This window comes from Boleophthalmus pectinirostris, unplaced genomic scaffold (assembly GCF_026225935.1).
Source record: "Boleophthalmus pectinirostris isolate CB_2022bp ecotype Guang Dong unplaced genomic scaffold, ASM2622593v1 HiC_scaffold_17, whole genome shotgun sequence".
NCBI classification, from domain to species: Eukaryota; Metazoa; Chordata; class Actinopteri; order Gobiiformes; family Gobiidae; genus Boleophthalmus; species Boleophthalmus pectinirostris.
Window position 1 is genome coordinate 7,761,515 of NW_026571115.1, and position 18,651 is coordinate 7,780,165.

The 18,651-nt window shown below is 36.9% G+C and overlaps 1 protein-coding gene and 1 pseudogene across 1 annotated transcript; one reads left to right on the plus strand and one right to left on the minus strand.

Moving 5' to 3' along the window:
• Nucleotides 1–542: 542 nt before the first annotated feature.
• coro1a (coronin, actin binding protein, 1A) lies at nt 543–17,699 on the minus strand. Its single transcript, XM_020933092.2, has 11 exons — nt 17,540–17,699; nt 12,986–13,189; nt 8,550–8,672; nt 7,645–7,774; nt 5,650–5,831; nt 4,913–5,032; nt 3,353–3,457; nt 2,646–2,791; nt 1,336–1,393; nt 996–1,211; nt 543–810 (listed from the first exon to the last, which is right to left on the minus strand). Exons 2-11 carry the CDS (start codon nt 13,181–13,183, stop codon nt 718–720), a joined length of 1,371 nt encoding a protein of 456 aa, XP_020788751.1. The 5' UTR covers nt 13,184–13,189; nt 17,540–17,699; the 3' UTR covers nt 543–717.
• LOC129408806 (5S ribosomal RNA) lies at nt 1,661–1,777 on the plus strand (annotated as a pseudogene).
• Nucleotides 17,700–18,651: the final 952 nt, after the last annotated feature.

The following is an 18,651-nucleotide window of genomic DNA, read 5'->3' on the forward strand; positions in this document are numbered from 1 at the left end:
AGAGTGAGTGATGAACGTCTCCAGGTACCTATGCCATGAACCTGCTCTTTTCATTAAATTGATTAATTCAGTCATTCATTTTTAAAACACTGGAGTAAGGGGACCTGATATGGGACCCCCTCTAATATAAACTGTTAGGAAGAGGGTTCAACCTCCTGACACTGGAAACATTTGACTACTTTTATGACATGGTGAAGTTGGTAATATGGTAATTCCATACAAAATATAATACATATAATACAAATGTATGCCATACTTTTGAATATTTTCTGTGGAAATAGATTCATTTTATGCAATAAATACCATGGAACAACACTTCCATGGAAAGCCAAAGGAGGCCCTACACCTGGCTAAATAATACATGTTTTTCTACATTTTTCAGGGCAAAGCATCATCCAAAGCAAAAAAAAAAAACAGACCCTAGTCAGATGGACAGCTTAAGTTAGATATTTTGAAGATAATGTTAAGTAAAGGAGGCAAATTCCATATATTTAAAGGATGCAGAAGTAAAAGCCGTCAGAAACCCCAAAACAGAAGCTACACCTTTTTGAAAATACTTTTATTTCAGACTAAATATATTAAAATGGATCGTTCACATGTTGACACATTTGGTCCTTGAAACCCTCCCTTTAAAACACAGTATCATATTGTTTTAAATACAGGTCTAATGTACCGTTATCTTTGCCTCTAAAAATGCCTAAATTTTTGATTCCAGTTCTAATGCTTGCTCTCCAGCTCCTTCACCCGATTGGTCAGTGCTTCTATTTCAGCTCTCAGATCCTTCATCTCTTTCCTCAGAGACTGGACGTCCTGAAAGAGAGAGAAAGACTGCAGTGTTTAAAGCTGATTTGATTGTAGGCTAGATACAAAGACAGGCACAAATAATAATAAACAAATAATTTTTAAAGTAGTTGCATCTATTGACAGTTTTCTATATATCCTGGTTAAATTATTTTTAACCACATGAATTCATACATATAATAGTTTATTCTCACCCCACTGCTGTCCACTGTCCCTGCTGCAGAGGCACTTGTCGTCTTGAGGAGGCTCTTGTGAACTTTGAACTCTTTGGCTTTGGTGGTGGCCACAAACCCGTCTTTCAGGGAGATGAGGATGGGTGGGGCTTCTTTCCCAGCGAACCAATCATCTGCCTCGACCGACGGCTCTGGACCAATTGTGTCCGGGTACAGATCCTCCTGGAACAAGTCCGACTGAACAAAAAGAGAGAGGGAAGAGTCAGGCCAAATACACCAGAGTAGTCTGCTGATATTTAGTGATATCTTAATACAGTGACTCTGAAATGGTGCTTGTGAATTTATTAAAACTAAAACCTACCTTTCTGGGCACAGTCATGTGGATAGGCTCACATTTTCTTTCATGGAGTTTGTAAAATCTAAAAAAAAATAACACAACAAGAAAACAATATATCTGATCAAATGCAATTTAAGATAAATGATCTATCTATTACGCTATTATTTGAATGAAACAAAACAGAATTCCAGATAAGTTTTTGAGGAGGTAGCAGCATTACTATAACACAGCTTTAAGCTCCCAAGAGTAAATTCTGTGTGATATAAGACCTTTAAACACACACACAGACCCACTTTCTAACTTGAAATTGTCACATGTCTGTCATTAGCCAATCACAGCTTGCTATCTATCTTGTGGCCATACTGGCTTGTCAAAGCCTGATCCCGTCAGATCTCAGAAGCTATACAGGGCTGGGCCTGGTACTACTTGGATGGGAGACCACTGTGAAAATCAGGTGCCACAGGATTGCGCTAGTCGTAAAAACTGTTGTTGTGTCTTTAGGCAAGGCACTTCGCCTTCATTGCCTAATATGAAAGTGGTTTGTGTGAGTGATGGTGGTGGTCAGAGCTGCCAATGGCACAGACTGGCAGCCGCACATCCGTCAGTCTGCCCCAGGGCCTGCTGTGGCTACAGTAGTAGCTTAGCACCACTGAATATGGAGTGAAAGAAAAATGGTCTGTAAAGGTCTTTGAGTGTCCAAAAAGCGCTATATAAGACTGATGCAGTATTGTTATTATTATTTTCACCCCTCAACTAGTCACCTCACAAATTAGTATTAAGTACATGTACATGTTTTTATTGCTCAAAATTCCATGAAAAACATGTATTTTTACAGTGAGTGGGATCATCTCTGCACAGATATGACCTGTAACTTGGCCTTGTGGTGGCATCTGCTTGTCTACATGGAAATAAATAAGTTTTATGCCAAACTTGGGGATATTTTATAACACCTCCATGGAGATTTGATAAAAAACTTGATGATGCACCCTCTACCAGAAAAGTTGCACAAGTGTATTTTAAAATATGTATTCATCTGGATTTTTATTGCATGAATCTATGTTATAAGGAAAAAAAGAACCTAATAACATAAATCATCAGAAGACCAATTTAACTTAATTGCATAAATCTATTCTTTTGTCAGTCTTGAACCTTGAGTTGCAATCCTGACATTTCCCCATCTTATCAATCTATATACATTTTTCTCCTAACAAATCTATCATCCTTTACCTTCTAAACAAGACTGCTCATGTCTCTGCCTGCTGGGGCCTGAAAAACTAACTCAATATTCAATAAACAGTTCAGATCCCTCCAGGTGATAATATCGTGTTTCGTACCTGGCGATCTCACACTTGTTGACCTCCAGACCTCTCTTGGGCATGTACCCCATCCCCTTCTGACTGTCTTTGCTGCTGTACATGGACAGGAAGTGCACGTATGGAGCCTCATCAGTCACCTCAAAGTAACGGATGCTGCTGTCACCCTGAAATACAGAGGGGAAAACACATTATTACTGTGTTCTCTATGTTGTTTGTGTTTGGTTGTTTATTGATACTTTTCAGCCGATGTCATCATTCCCTCGTGGGGTGAAGCTAACAGGAGGCACATTACACCTTAATTAGCCTTAATAAAGCATGAACAAAGACTGAAGTCATAATGAACAAATCGTTTATAAAAAATAGATTCAGATTTAATAGTTACTTCACTATAATACTATAATTCCCAACTCTATTAAGCAGTTACTAAAAAGGCTTATTATAAACTAAGTCTTTCATGTTTTTCTTACTTTATCAAGGCTAATTAACATGTAGAGAGCTTTTCTGGATTAATTTACAACTGGTTTCAGTTATATAGGATCTGGCAACCCAAAGCAAAGACATCAATGTGCTTTATGATTAGTTAAGTAGCTTGATCAAAACACAAAAGGTGTATTATAGCTTCCACATTTTGAAGTTTGAAAATGGGGTGTGTTCATGCAAAAATTAACAATATAATATTAGAAAGAGCAGAAAAAATACTTTAAGTCCTATGACACATGTTGTACCTTCCCACAGAGGTACACCACGTTTGTGTCTGGGTCGTAAAATGGAAGCAGGACTCCACTCCCAGTGTCCAGCTCCTGAAGGTTCAGAGGCTCAGAGAAGTTCTTCTAAAAAACAGCAAAACAAAACATTATTAGAGATTTATAATGAGTCATATTATCTTTAAAAATGTTGCCATTATTTTGGAGAAAGTTTAGCAATTTCACACAGTTTCTGTCTATTTACTCACATGTGATTCTGTGAGACAATTGTGAAATCTGAATGTCCAATTATGTGTAGGGTTGCCAAAAGTATCGAAAATCAAATACAAAAACTAATATAGAAACTAGACACTAATTAGAGCAAGTATCGATACTAAAAAAGATAGAACAGCACATGGGAATATAAACGAAAAAAACAAACAAACTGTGATTTAATGTTAAAAATCACATTCTATTGTCTAAATAATGAGCATTTATTTATTATCATTGCTGTATCAAGTCTATTCATTAGTACTGAAATTGAGTTTGAAATTTTTGTATCATGACTAATCATAAACTACTTCCTAAAAAGTCAAATCTACCTACTACTTTGGTTCTGGTCTAGTTCCAGGTTTAGTCAGGTGAGAAGAATGTATGCTCTATTTGATATCAGGATTATGTTGGATATAGCACCACCCTTATAACTTCATCATCTATTGAGAAACAGTTCAATCGGAAATGCATGATCACACTAAAGCTATAAACAATTTTGGTGTTTGGTGCAACAGGATGATAAATGAACTATTATGAGATTACTATATTGGGTTAATTGCAGTTGAGTACATTTGCACTTTAGTGTAGACCAGATCTTTGCACATGACATAAACCTGGTGGATTTGGAACTGTTTTTGAATCCCTGTGTTGTTAAAATGTAGAATGTGCCTGGTTTATCTATGACACTGCCCATCTAAGACTTTGAGATATTTTCAAAACATACATACACACATGATTTGGCTGCCATGCTCATAGTCATTTAAAATTGGACTAACATAGGACTAAGCTTGTTTACTTGACATTGGTCTGGCTCGTAGACTGTATACATATGGACATAGCTAACCCACTAATCGCCGTGTTCCAAATATGAAGTGAACATATGGGCGTTTCGAGCTCCATTGACTCGGGCTCCAGTTGAATTTCTACATGATCCTGGTGTTTTATTTAGTTATTTTGTCTGTAAATAAATTCCTATTGTAAATATAGAACTTGGCTTCAAATTCACCCTATAACTGCAAGCCTCAGTGAGCTTCATTTGACTAGAGCTGAACGCAATGGGTGGCGTCACACTCCCTTAGTCCACTTCTTTATACAGTGTATGGTCCAGCTACAGCCGTGGAGAGTGGAGCTCCACTTTGGTTTAACACTTAATTATAAGCCCCCAAACTCTAACCTTAATTAACCATGCAACTCTTGTAAATGAATACATTGTCCCTAATTAATTCAGAATAATTTAGGTTTTTGGCACTTCCACTCCTTACAGTAGCTGCAGCTGTCTCTTTTAGTTGATTTTAATTCTCAGCTAAAAATGTTACTCAGTGTACTCACAGGGTCCCACAGCGCCACCTGCCTCTCGCTCATACGGCTGAAGCCTGTGCTCAGGATTTTTCCGTCGGACATGAACACGGCCCGGACCGGTCTGGAGCCCTCGTGAGGCTTCTCCTTCTCCTGTAGAACACAAAAGAGAACAGTTCAGGAGTTATACCATGGACTGAGAATAGGAATGTGTGTCAGTTTGGGTCAAATGTAGCTGTCAAAGGAAAATCAACAGGCATTGTTGAAATATGAAAATGTGTTTGGCAGTTAGATCCAAGTTCTCAAACTGCTGATATCAAACTTCTAGTAAAGATGTATGGAGTGTAGAATGTGTGAATGAAACAAAATACAACTCCATGTACAGTATGTCTGTACTCTGTTCCACCTTGTGATGTCATGTAGGGGTAGTTTTCAAGCTACCTTTTACCTTGAGTTCAGTAGAGATTGGCATTTCCAGGACTGAAATTATCCAAATGATTCTAGTGAAGTTGTATGGAATTTAAAAACACAGTAAAGTACTCCGTGTAGTATCACATGACATCACAAGGTGGAGTGTTTTGCGTTTGAGAGAAGAACTCAGCCTAAATATGCCGGATTTGTGTGATAAACATGTCTGAATGAAACAAAACACAACTGAATATATGTTTGTGATGAGAAAACAACGTTATAACATAGGTTAAAACAGTGCACTATGCGCCCTTTAATTTTCTTTCTGGACTGTGACAGCAGTGGTTGGTGGCTGCACTCACGGTGATGACGGTGCCTTTGCGGGGGTCCAGTATCCGGAGCGTCTTGTCTTTACAGGAGGTGAGGATCCTGGAGCCGTCCCTGTTCCACACGGCGCTGTAGATCAGGTCTGTATGAACCGAGTCTATGCGCACCACCGCCTCCCCACAAGCAACATTCCACAAGATCACAACGTTATCACAACCTACGCGAAAGAAGGAGGAGAGGATAAATACATACATGATCATAAAGAAATATATAAGTTTGAACTGACTTTTAGAAGCTTTTAACCATGTTTTCCTTTCCTCATCGGCTTACTCCAAGTTGTATTTTTGATTCATGCACATTTGAGTGGGCAAAAGTAGCTCAGTTGGTAAAGTGTTTGCTTACTGATCTGAAGGTTGGTGGTTCAATCCTGCTTTTGACATTAAAAAAAAAAAAAAAAATCATTGGCTGAGCAGTTAGATCCACTGACGCAGAGGTTGGTGGTGCATTCCTGCTCCCACAGATGAATGCAAAACAGAACCATGAACGCTTGCGTTGATCACTGGCTCCTGAAAATGTGTTTAATGTGTCTAAATCCATTTTGTATTTTTCAGACTGTCTTAAAACATTTTGGGCAGTTTTTGCGAATGGTAACTGCTGAAGATTCCACCAATAGAGACACAAGTGGAACACCCCCAGTCTGATGTCATTGCAAAGTATCAGTACATTCAGATGGACGTTCCTTCAGATGGCGTATTTCCCACTATTTAATTTCCAGGAACATCCAGACACTTTTCTCGGAAATGTTTTCTCCTCCAAATCTATAAACATCTTTTAATGGTTGGACAAGCCCAGACACACACGACCTCTCCTCTACCTCTTCAGTGACAAATACTCAGGAATCACAAAAAGCAGGTACTTTACTTCTATGGGATATTAACTGCTAACACATAACATATTGAGATCACCTTGCTACCTTTTATTGTTTTGAAAATGGTATATTTGCCGAAAACAACATAAAGAGGGTTCGAATGGTGGGAGTGGCTGGTAGATTATTCAAATGCAAAAGGGAGCATTTGAACTTTTTTTTTTTAAAAGGCTTGCAAATAATGACAATTAATGCAAGAATATTGTCCTCGCACCCATTTGAAACTCGTATACACCCTCTGTCAGTTTGGTCCGAACCTGACGCTCGTATAAAACCTCCTCGGGCATGTCTTTGATGAAGGAACGAAAGCTCCAAAAAGTCAATTTTGCATAATCCAAAAACAAAAAGGAGTAAAAGACTAAACCTGGAATAAGCCCAGTAAATAAAGTCAAAACTAATACAGACAAAGCAGCCAGGATTATTACTGTACTGATTCTAATGCTGCTCCATCTTGTGCCATTCAAATGGAAGTTTAGTCTATTTCATATCACAACCACTAGAGGGCAGCAGATGTTGTTGTAAGAATGGCTAAGGGGTTGCAGTTTTATATTCAAACTTCGAGACTAAAACTAAATCCAGATCATATTATGTTCATATCGGATCAAAATAAGTTTAAAATCAAATTCAATTTAAGAATAAACCAAGCCAAAAAAAAAAAAAAAAAGAACAAAAGCTAAGAGATCTTGTATGTGACTTTTTACTGTCTTAAAAATGTGTTTGCAGTATTCCAAAGTTATTATAGTTATAGTTATTATTAGTTTATAAGCAGTTTATAAGAGAAGAGTGACGGTAAAGCTGACGACAACTAGTATGCTAATGTACACTTCCTGATTATTATAAACGCTTTATAATTAGATGCAGACAGCGCATATTTAATTTATTTCGACCTTCAAGAACTGTTTGAAAGTCTTTCTTAGTCTTATTCTTAGAAGCACTGTAGCTGTAGTGTAGGCCTATTATAGATCTGGTCAAGACTTAATTTAGACCTAATATAGTCCAGTTATAGTCCTGGCTTAGATCTGGTGTTACACTAAAAGTCAAATCTATTCTTAGGTGGTAGTTGGTGTGAGAGTTTGTCTAAAGCGGTGTGGTACAGTGAGCATACCTGCGCTCATGAGCACGTTGTGGGCAGTGGGGTGCCAGCTCAGGATGCCCACCCGTTTGGAGTGCCCATCTAGTTTGACCACAGGCTCCGTCAGAGGAGAGACCAGCCCGCCCTCAGGGATCTCCCAGATCTGAAAAGGAAATTGAAAAAATAAAAAAATCTATTCAGTAACATAAAGAAGTGTCCATACCACAGTAATAGAAATATGTGCTTAAAGGTGCACTGTGTAACGTTTTGGTTGAGGATCCGTCACCTGCTTGCTTCAATGGATATGTGATTGCTCTGCCTAAGATGTTCCACAGTATGACATTTAGCAGCTACCTTACATTTATTCAGTTACAGGTGGTATTACAGCTCAAAATTACGTAGAAAAACATGCATTCTGACTGTGAGCAGGGTCGCCTCTCCACAGATCTGACCAGTAATTTCTTCTGGTTTAGTCTCGCTAAAAGAATTGTTTAATGACATATTGTGAAACAGTCCAGATAAAGCAATAACATTTCCATGAAGAAAAGCATATGACAGACAATCCATCAGAAAAGTTACACAATGCATGAAGATGTGATTGCTTTGGCTAGAATATTGCACAGTGCAGCATTAAACTTATCAGTCTCCATGGAAACAAGCAGCTGACACCACCAGAACAGATAACAGGTCTGTGCAATGGAGAGGAGAGCCCACTCGCAGCAAGAATACATGTGTCAGAATGTATTTTTGCGAAAGGAAAATACATATATATGTTAAATGCCATACTGTGGAACTTTCCAGACAATAACACCTACATGGAGACAAAGTTAAATAAACCTTTAAAAATACTTTACTACTACTGACAACTAAAACTTTCTAACTACACCCAGACATTTTACTCTTGTCCACACAAAGGTATATGTATTTATGTGAGTTACCATGACGCTGCAGTCCTCAGATCCACTGGCGATGATGTTGTCGTTGTGGGGACAGAACTCGATGTCAAGCACAGGCCCAGTGTGTCCACAGACTGTGGGATACGACATGTCAATACGGCCTGTCTGAGAAGAGACAAAAACAAAAGATTATTACAACAAAATCATCAATAATGCTACTGCTACTGCTACTGCTACTACTACTGCTACTACTACTATGACAACTACTACTACTACTTTTACTGCTACTAATAATAATAATATTGCTGTTGCTGCTACGACTACTATTACTGCTACTACTGTTTCTCTCACCCAGAAAAAGTCTGTGTTGTAGACATGCGTTTGGCTGGTGAATGGCAAAAGTCAGAGCTCCATTTACTACTACTACTACTACTATTACTACAACTGCTAATATTACTAATTAAATTACACAAATACTGCACAGTAGGTTCCTCTTGACCAAGATAGAGAAGGATCCACAAATGCACAGAACATACTTCCCCTATAAGGTCAATAAAGTTACTACAATCATGACTCAAATGGAACCATTTGTTTGTATATAATATTGTAATAGTAATCCAGTATGTAATGCATTAATCATAATAATTATATACTCCACGCATTATTCATTCAATCCATTCTACTATTTTAGCCACAGCTGCCCTGGGACAGACTGATGGATGTGAGGCTGCCAGTCTGCGCCACTGGACCAACACCAAAACTCACATTCATATAAATACCACATCCTATTACACTTGCTACTACTGCTACTACTACTCCTGTTGAAATTATGTTTTTTGTGAACCGACAACTAAAAACTACAACAAAACTGTACTGAACTTCAAATAATGTACTTAAAAAAAAGTAAAAGCATACATTGATAAATAAATGCCTAAATTACTGTACTTGGTCCTGCTTAAATCTCCAAATACCTCCAGTGGTCTTTAGAAAGGATTCAGCTGATTCAATTCTGTTAGCTGTAACTGGACAGAGTGGGTGGATGTATGAGCCCATCTGTAATGATTAGTTTTGACCACAGGCTTCATACTAATACATTCACTTTCATTTAACTCAGTGGACATTTAGTCTGAGGAATTTGAATAAAGCAATAAAGAAAAATGACGGGGCCATGTCCTGAAGCTAGGGGTCACTGGATGAGAAAATCTGTATGCTTTTATTTCATTTACATATTTTTATTCTAATTTTAGTCTAGTGGTGTATCAGCAAGCAGTTTCAACATAAATATGCAAAAATTAGCACAATATAGCATGTACACTGCAGAATTTTGCTTGTCTTCATTGTGGGGATGTTTATTGCTTTTCCTTTCCTGTTGTATGTTTAGCATTTAAATGAATTAACTCAATGGAGGAGGTGCCACCAGACCAAGTTATGGGTCAGATCTAAGGACAAGCAAGCTCACTCACAGTAAGAACACAAGAATAAATACGGATGGATAAGTTTGACGCCATACTGTGAAAAATTCTAGGAAAATAAATCAATAACAGCTCCATGGAGACAAGGAGGTGGCTAGAAAAGTTACGTAGTGCCAATTTAAATTACTATAGGACCTGTACTAGATTTTTTCCCCCATGTATTTAAACAAAACGGGTCTTGCCCCAGTACAGATTTATTGTATAAGCAGCTATTGAGATCAAAATATGTCCGCTGTGTACTATATAAATGTAATTATAAAGCGTTTCATTGTCCAATAATCAGGAAGTGTGCTGTAGCATGTTTGTTGTTGTTTTACCGCATTACAGTGACAGCAAAATTTCATTCTAGTCTATAAAATTTTGCTTATACCATGGACCCACCAACTGAATATAGTTCCTTTTTAAATTGGACAAAATTTTGGCTGTCCGTGAATATTCAGGGCATTGGTTATTTCTATTTTAGCTGAAACTAGTCCCTCCTAACACTAGTTTATTTTTGTTTACTTGTTGCTATGGTGATGCTCATGGTATAGTGATATGGAACAATGATTAACATGTTATAAATTTATAAAGAACTTCAATCTGAATCTGTTCATTAGTTTATTAATAGTATTGTAGTATTTGTGTATTCTGTTCATATGTTTGCATGTATGTATGTTTAAAGTTATTTGTAAACAATGCAATAAAGGGAGGGGGATAATATCTCCTATCAAGCTTTGACATTGGTGGTGAAGAGGAGATGGAGAGGCTGGAGTGGTGCATGATTTTGCTGCTGTGGTGGACTAAATAAAGAGAGCAGTGCAATTAAATGAATAGTTAAGATCTAATAGTAGCAGGTTATGATAAAAGGATCTATGTTATAATGTTGTTTCCTCATCACAAACAGACCTGGAGTTGTGTTTTGTTTCACACATGTTAAATAAAAACACAAAACCTGCATATTTAGTTCTTCTTTCAAAGAGATATGGTAGTACAGGAAGTGCTTCACTATGTTTTTAAACTCCACACACATTCACTAGAATCCTTTGGATGATTTCAGCCCTGGAATTGTCAATCACTACTGAACTAAAGGTAAAGAGAGAGCTGTTAACTCGAAAATGCCCTCTTCATGGCATCAGAAGGTTGAACATTAACTAACTAATAACAGAGGTTTACTCAGACATGTGTGAATGAAACAAAACACAAGTCCGTTCTAACATGGCTTAAAGTTCACAAGAGTCAATTTTGTGTACTATAGCACTTTTAACTAAATAAAAATTGAATGTTCCTCCTCTATACATTCTGTTTATCTCCAGAAATCTTACACTCAACAATACAGTTTCCTTCAAGGAGTGTAGATGCATTCATATTCAGAGTCTTGAATGTTAAATGTGAACCACATCCTGTGTCTTGAGCGCAGCCAAATATGGTAAAAACTCGACAGCAGCAAAGTGTCGTGTGACACTGCGTTAAACTTCCTTTTTCAGTTGTTGGCATAATTTAAATGTTGGTGAGAGCAATACTTATATGGTGAGTCGATACACTGCTGTGACCTTGTTCAGTACACGTCAGAGATGAAACCAGTAAATGTGATGCTTTCTGTGCATTTGATGGGAACGTGCAGCCATTTTGTCCCAGAAGTCTATGCTGACATATGCTTTTAAAAAAATATATATAAATATAGATTTGCAAGCATAAAGGTCCTATATTACGCAAAATGGAGTCTTGTGAGATTTAGGGCAAGTTATAATGTTATCTCATCAAAAATATACCTAGAGTTGTGTTTTGTTTCATTCACACATGTCAGAGTAACCCTTTCTCATTGGTCTGTCTGCAAAATGTATTTACATGCACAAATAAAGCAACTTAACTTAACCTATATAACATCTCTGAAGCTCAAAATGCTCTGTTCCACCTTATGATGTCATAAGGTGACATAGTTTTCAAGTTAATAGCTACCTTTTACCTTTTACTTCAGTAGAGATTTGGCAATTCCAGGGCTGAGATCATCCAAATGATTGTAGTGAAGGTGAATGGAGTTTAAAAACACAATGGAACACTTCCTGTACTGAGTGCTTTCTGTTTGAGAGAAGAACTCATCTTAAATTTGCCGGATCTTTGTGTTAAACATGTGTGAATGAAACAAAACAACTCCAGGTCTATTTGTGATGAGGAAACCACATTAGAACATAGATAAGAAAATAGCATTATTGTGTAATAAGTGTGAGACGTTATCTAAAAGCACTAAATTGTCCTGCATTATAGTCTGTAGCCTGTGTTTGTATGGAGCACACTCCTTTGGTTTATACAGTAAATGTATTGTCGTGTATAATTCCTTTCCTTCATTTTAATCAAATGAATGAAAGGAATTATACACGACAATGCATTTATGTACATGTTAAACTCACTCCTCTCTCACTAAAGCACCAACATAATCAATATAACATGCTGTAGTGTAGATCGTATTGTGGTTGGTCAGTATTGAATTGGAAATAGCTTCTACAGTAGCTAAAATGGACTGAAAATGTACTTTAAAGTAAAAACTATTAAATGAAATGCACAATGGCAGTATATATTTCTAGTAGTAAGAATCAAACTGGCAACTTTTGGGTGAGAAATTTTTAACTGACTAATACCAACTAATAACACTCCTAATTTGTCACATAAATATAAAAATCTATTTATATTTTTTCCATGTATTTAATTAAAGTACAGTATGTCCACAGTACAGATATATTATATAAGTCTGTTGTGTGTTGTCTGTATCTCTATTATGATGTGTTTTATTGTCTGATAATTAGGAAGGGTGTGTTAGAATACCAATTGTTGTTGGTTCTTGTCTCCAAAATTTGTAAGAAGCACTTTTAAACTCATCTCAGTGAATAATTTGGATGCTTTGAAAGCATGAGGTAAGTGAGGAATAACTTTGGACCCCTGAATATGAAGTAATTTTGTTTTCACATTTTTAGGACACTACAAATCAGTTACAGCTCCTTCAATAAGTTTTCATTACTGATTTTTCCATACCTTGTTGAGGGGCAGCACTATGAAGGCTCCTCCCCCACTGGCGTCCACAATCATGGCCACAAACTTGGGGTTGACGGAGCAGAAATTGCTGTCCCAGGTCATCTGCGAGATGCGTATGTCATCGTAGCACTGATCGGCCTTCACGGGCTGACCGAACACGTGACGGAACTTACTGGACCGCACCACCTTTCTCGACATGGTGAACTGGGAACAACAGAAAAACAATACAAAATAAAAGTTATAAAATGAATGTTACAGTGGTTTTGGGGTTAATTATATCTGGTGTCATATTTAGACAGACTTTTTAGAGCTTTCTACTGTGTTATAATATTCAATCATCAAAAACATGGCTGAAGAGGTTTCATATTTCATCCATGCATGTTTGAGCATTTAGCGATCTCTCCCAGACACTATTCAAACCCTGCTTTTGGTAGGCAGTGCAGTATGATCCTATAAACTAACTTGTTATTACTGGCGAGCATTTTCAAAATAATAAAAGCTAACATGGTGATCTATATACTGTTATTTATGTTATGTTATTATGCAATTAATACCCCCATAGAAGTGTAACATTGTCTCTTTAATGTAATTTTACATCTTTTATGGCAATCTTATGATCTGGATATAGGTTCCTGAGCACTTTAAAAAGTGAGACAAAGCCTACACACTACACACACCCAAACTGCCTTTAATGAATGACAATGTTTCTATGAGTGGACCAGACGAAGATCCACTGATCGAAAAACTGTCACTCTCTATGTCCACTGCAGTAGCCTTGCACCAGGGATGTGCGTATACTAGGGATGTAACGATATCCAAATCTCACAGTACGATATTATCATGATATGCATCTCATGGTACGATATTTATTGCAATATTTTGAAGAGGTTAATATAATTGTAGATGGGGCACCTTTTTGGTTTTAAAATACCTTGACAAGGTTTTGGTGTGAATTATTACTGTCATAATCCCAAGAATTCAAGTAAAAAACATCTCTTTTCATGTTGTCTGCACTGAAATGGATCATGGGATATGTAGTTCCCTATGTTTATACTATAAAACCATGCATTTAAGCAAAGGAACTTGTAATTCAGTATATTGTGACAGCCCATGATATTATTGTGAGACTTTTGACTATACGATATCACGATATTTTGGTTATTGTTACATCCCTAGTGTATACCTTTACCTTTTATGACCCCTGAGCACTACACTCTGCTCCTGAGAGGTTGCTCCAGCAGCACTGGTTGAAGAATTGGTCAAATGCAGAAATTGAAATTCTTACACAGGGGATTAATAAAAATATAACTTCACCTTCCTTTCACTGGCAATCGAAAAAGTCCTGTCTTTAAGTGGAGCCAAGTCCACTTGTATTCATGGAGTACTTTCTCAGTCAACCAAAGTGCTGTGGAATTTAATTATATTCAAAGATGCACTATGCAACGTTCCTGGTGGAGGGGAAAACCTTCTTGTCTTGTATGGTATCCACAAGTATTTTCAGTAATAAACCTGTAATTTAATAAATGGTGTCCTGGAAATATAGGAATTGTCTGGAGTGAGGGAAGTTTCCATGTCTCTGTTTAGTTGTTGTAGTGGCCCATGAACATGCAATGATGAAAAATGAAAAGTTAAATAGCAAATTATCTCCTTTACATATTTATTAACAACTGAGATACTAGATGCCAATCCTGAACTGCACCAATCGCAACATCAGAAAAAGATAAAATAAATAAAGATAAAACTCCCATAAAAACTAGTATTGTAAATTGTCATCAAGCCTGCAACACGAAAGACACCCAAGGCGAAAAGCTAAAAAAAGGGAAGTAAGTAACATCTTTCAAACATCTTTCATAAGTACATCCCGTTGGTAGTGACAGTAACGCAAACTTCACATCACTCTTGATCTGAACTAAAATACAACCTCATAAGACATAACTACTGTTCACTATTTAACAAAGTGTCTAGAAACTTTATATTTTAGCGCAGCATGTTTTCACGACTGTTAAACCACTTCCTCGATCACACGCACCAAAACCTCTGTATTTCCTGTGTTACCTTATTAGTCATTCACGCTAGTGTCAATGCCATTTCTCACACCCTTTCCTTCATAAACAAGTATCTTACAAAAATCAAAGCTATATTTTACCTCCATTTGCAGCGACAACATTGGTATCTTCCAGGATTTCCTCGTTCGAAATCGCAAGCCACATCACAAGACTGTTCCCTATACTCCTCTCCTCTCTGTCTTGCCACTGTTTTGGCCCTAACTCAATAATCCTTCATAAAGTGGAGACTAATGTTATCAGTGGGTAAAGGCAGGTCAATAATACAGGCCCACTGCTGTCTAACCTGCTCAAAGTGGTGGAAATATTGGACTATGCTATTTATTTATAGGAAATGTTGATGTGGCATGGACAGTAGTGGGGTAATATTAGAGTGCTCAGGTTAAGAAAGTTTGTGAGTAACAATAATGTAAGATTTTGTCATAATATAACACTTTTTTAATGTTTTTTTTTATTGCATGTTAACTGTTTACAGCTATTACATGTAGTACTTGGGGTAATCAATGGAACTTTATGAGGCAGTTGAATTTTGAGCGTATTGAAACACTTAAAGATTCACCGTGTAACTTTTCTGGTGGAGGGGAGGGTCTGCCACGTGCTTGTCTCCACTCTGTGACAATTGCTTTGCTTGGAATGTTCCACAGGATGGCATTAAACGTATCCATTTTGCATTTACTCAACTACAGGCGTTTTTATTGCTGAAAAAATATCCTGAAAAACGTGCATTCTTAAAGTGTGGGCTCGCCTCTCCACAGATCTGACCTAGCCTGGAAAATCCGGGAAGAGCTGTTTGTGTATTTTTTATTATAGATTGATATCAGTCTGGTTCCTGCGCCCTTTTCTGTGTTTCAATGTGATCGTCCAATGGAATTTCTAGTTTCAGTGATGCACGAGAAAGGAAAGAGCTCATTGGTCACATTTAATTTACAAATAAATTCAAATTGATCTCATGCCAGACTAACAGAGTTTAAATTTGCTCTTTGATTCTGCGGAAACCTGTGATGATTTTCAGTCCCCTGTGAAATTTCTTTCTTTAATTTTGACTTTTCCTTCTTCTTTGATAAGGTGAGCACGTGTGTCCTCGATTGGCACCTCCCAATCACACCCATCTGAAAAATGGGAGATTCACCAGTGACCAGACTCATGTGTGTTAACTACTGAAGGAAAGTCAAGTTTGGATCCCAGGCAAGATCTGACCTGTGGCCTGACCTGGAGGCATTAGCTGATTGTCTCACTGATGTTTAATGCTACACTGCAGAACATTCCAAAGTAATAACATCTCCATGGAGACAAACAGCTGACAGATAATATATATATATATATATATATATATATATATATATATATATATATATATATATATATATATATATATATATATATATATATATATATATATATATATATATAAAGAATATGGAATAGTTTTTGCATGACTTTTCCATTGTAAAGTTATGTTGAACTGTTGAACTGATCTTAACATGATGCATTTAAAAGTAGCAGATCATGTGCATTTCAGGAAGCTGCAAAGGGTGTCAATGCTGCTTACTTGTAAACCACACATATTTTTTAAAAATCAACTTCCTTTTTTATGTAAACTTGCCTTTTAATGCTGGATTTACACGCCTGTAGTTAATGCAGATGACTTTGTAAAACTCAGACCTAGTCTAGTCTTTGCAATGGGCACTTTCAGAACACAAAGTGAGACGTAGTTTTGCAGCAGAGAGCGGAACTAAATAAGGAAGTTACAGGGTCATTCAGTTTTGCAAGCTTCGTATTTCTAACAGGACATTTTTTATTTTTAAAACACAACAATTTGAATGCGATGAATGCAAAAATTTGACAATTCTATAATACCAGTGTACTTATGTGCAACAATAAACCACCAATGGACACAAGTTTGGCCTGTGATACTGCACTTTACTATTGTATTTTTGTTTAAACTTTTAGGTTCTGTAGTCGTTTTTTTTAGCTTAAATTATAACTGCTTTTTGTTACCCATTCCCTCTTATATTGTAAGCACAAAACTTGCTAATTTCTCTGCATGGGTTTCAGCTTCCTGTTATATGGTGCCATTTTAAGGACTGCTGACGATTCAAAAGATGTTGAACATGTTTTAAATTGTTAATCGCTATGACAACGGTCCTAACTTTTCATCATTCTCAAAGCCACGAACAAAACAAGTCCAGTAAAATCGTATATATTATATTCATGCATTCATTCATGTTCCAGCTTCCTACTGGTTTGAGAATGACAAAAAATCTGCACCGTTTCCATAGTGATTAATAATTTCAAACTAAATAATATGACATGTTTTGAATGGAGGAAACGTGTTGCATATAACAGGAAGCAGAAACCTCAGTGAACTTGCAACATTTTCAGGACTGTCTCATTCCAAAGCTGTAATATGTTGGTCTAAATTGTTAATCGCTATGGCAACGGTCCCCATTTTTCACCATATTTTAACGGATACTACATAGCTGGCTCTTACCTGGTTGTTACGGGGGGCTGTTGAGGTTGAGAGGTCTGGAGGGCTGCACCTTGTCGGCAGAATGGGAGCTCACAGCAGTTGGAGGAGGGTGAAATATAAAGAATGTTTCAACATGGAGGAAGTGAGAGCTCAGGCCGAGGTGGAAGTAGTATCAGGGGCGGGCACAGTGTATTTTTGGGTCAAATGTTGAACTGCAGAAGAGAGAAGCCGAGACAATGATGCAAGAAACAACTGAAATAATGTCCTATATTACACAAAATGGACTGCATGTGAGCTTTGAGCCTTGTTATAATGTTATTACTTAATCAAAAACAGACCTGGAGTTGTGTTTTGGTTCATTCACACAGGTTTGAGTAAGCCTGGTGTATTAGTTAGTCTAATCTCCAAAGTTCAAAATGCTCTGTTCCACCTTGTGATGTCATATAGTGGTAGTTTTCAGGTTAACTTTTGTTCAGTAAAGGCTGGATTAAAATCATCCAAATGATTATAGTGAAGGTGTATGAGGTTTAAAAACACAGTGGAGGAGCATTTTGTGTATTACCACATGACATCACAAGGAGGAATAGAGCGTTTTCTGTTTGAGGGATGAACTCAGTTTGAATATGCAGGGTTTTTGTTTAACATTTGTGAATGAAACAAAACAAAACTCCATTTATGTTTTGGAGAAGACACAACATTACAATTTCAGAAAATAGCGTAACATGAGACCTTAAACAAACAAACAAACAAACAAACAAAAACAAAAACAAAAAAAAAAACAACAACACACTAATCACTGACAATTAGAAATGATTGCATCTTGATCTTGATTAAAATGTGATTAACTGCACAGCCCTACAAGTACAAATCAAGCAACATTATTAAATACTGCCAAAAAAAAAAAACCCAAACCCCAAAACAAATAAAACAAAACAAAAACATGAAAAACATGAAAAACATGAACCCTCGAGATAGTATTGGAGGTATTTTTGTCTCATGAATATTCACAAATACACAGATGATGATCTACAAATAGTTATTGATTTGTGCATGTGTTTTGATATTGGAAATTGGTGAATTCGTGTAACTGCTGACCCACAAATGCAAATCACATTTAACAAACTTTTTCAGTG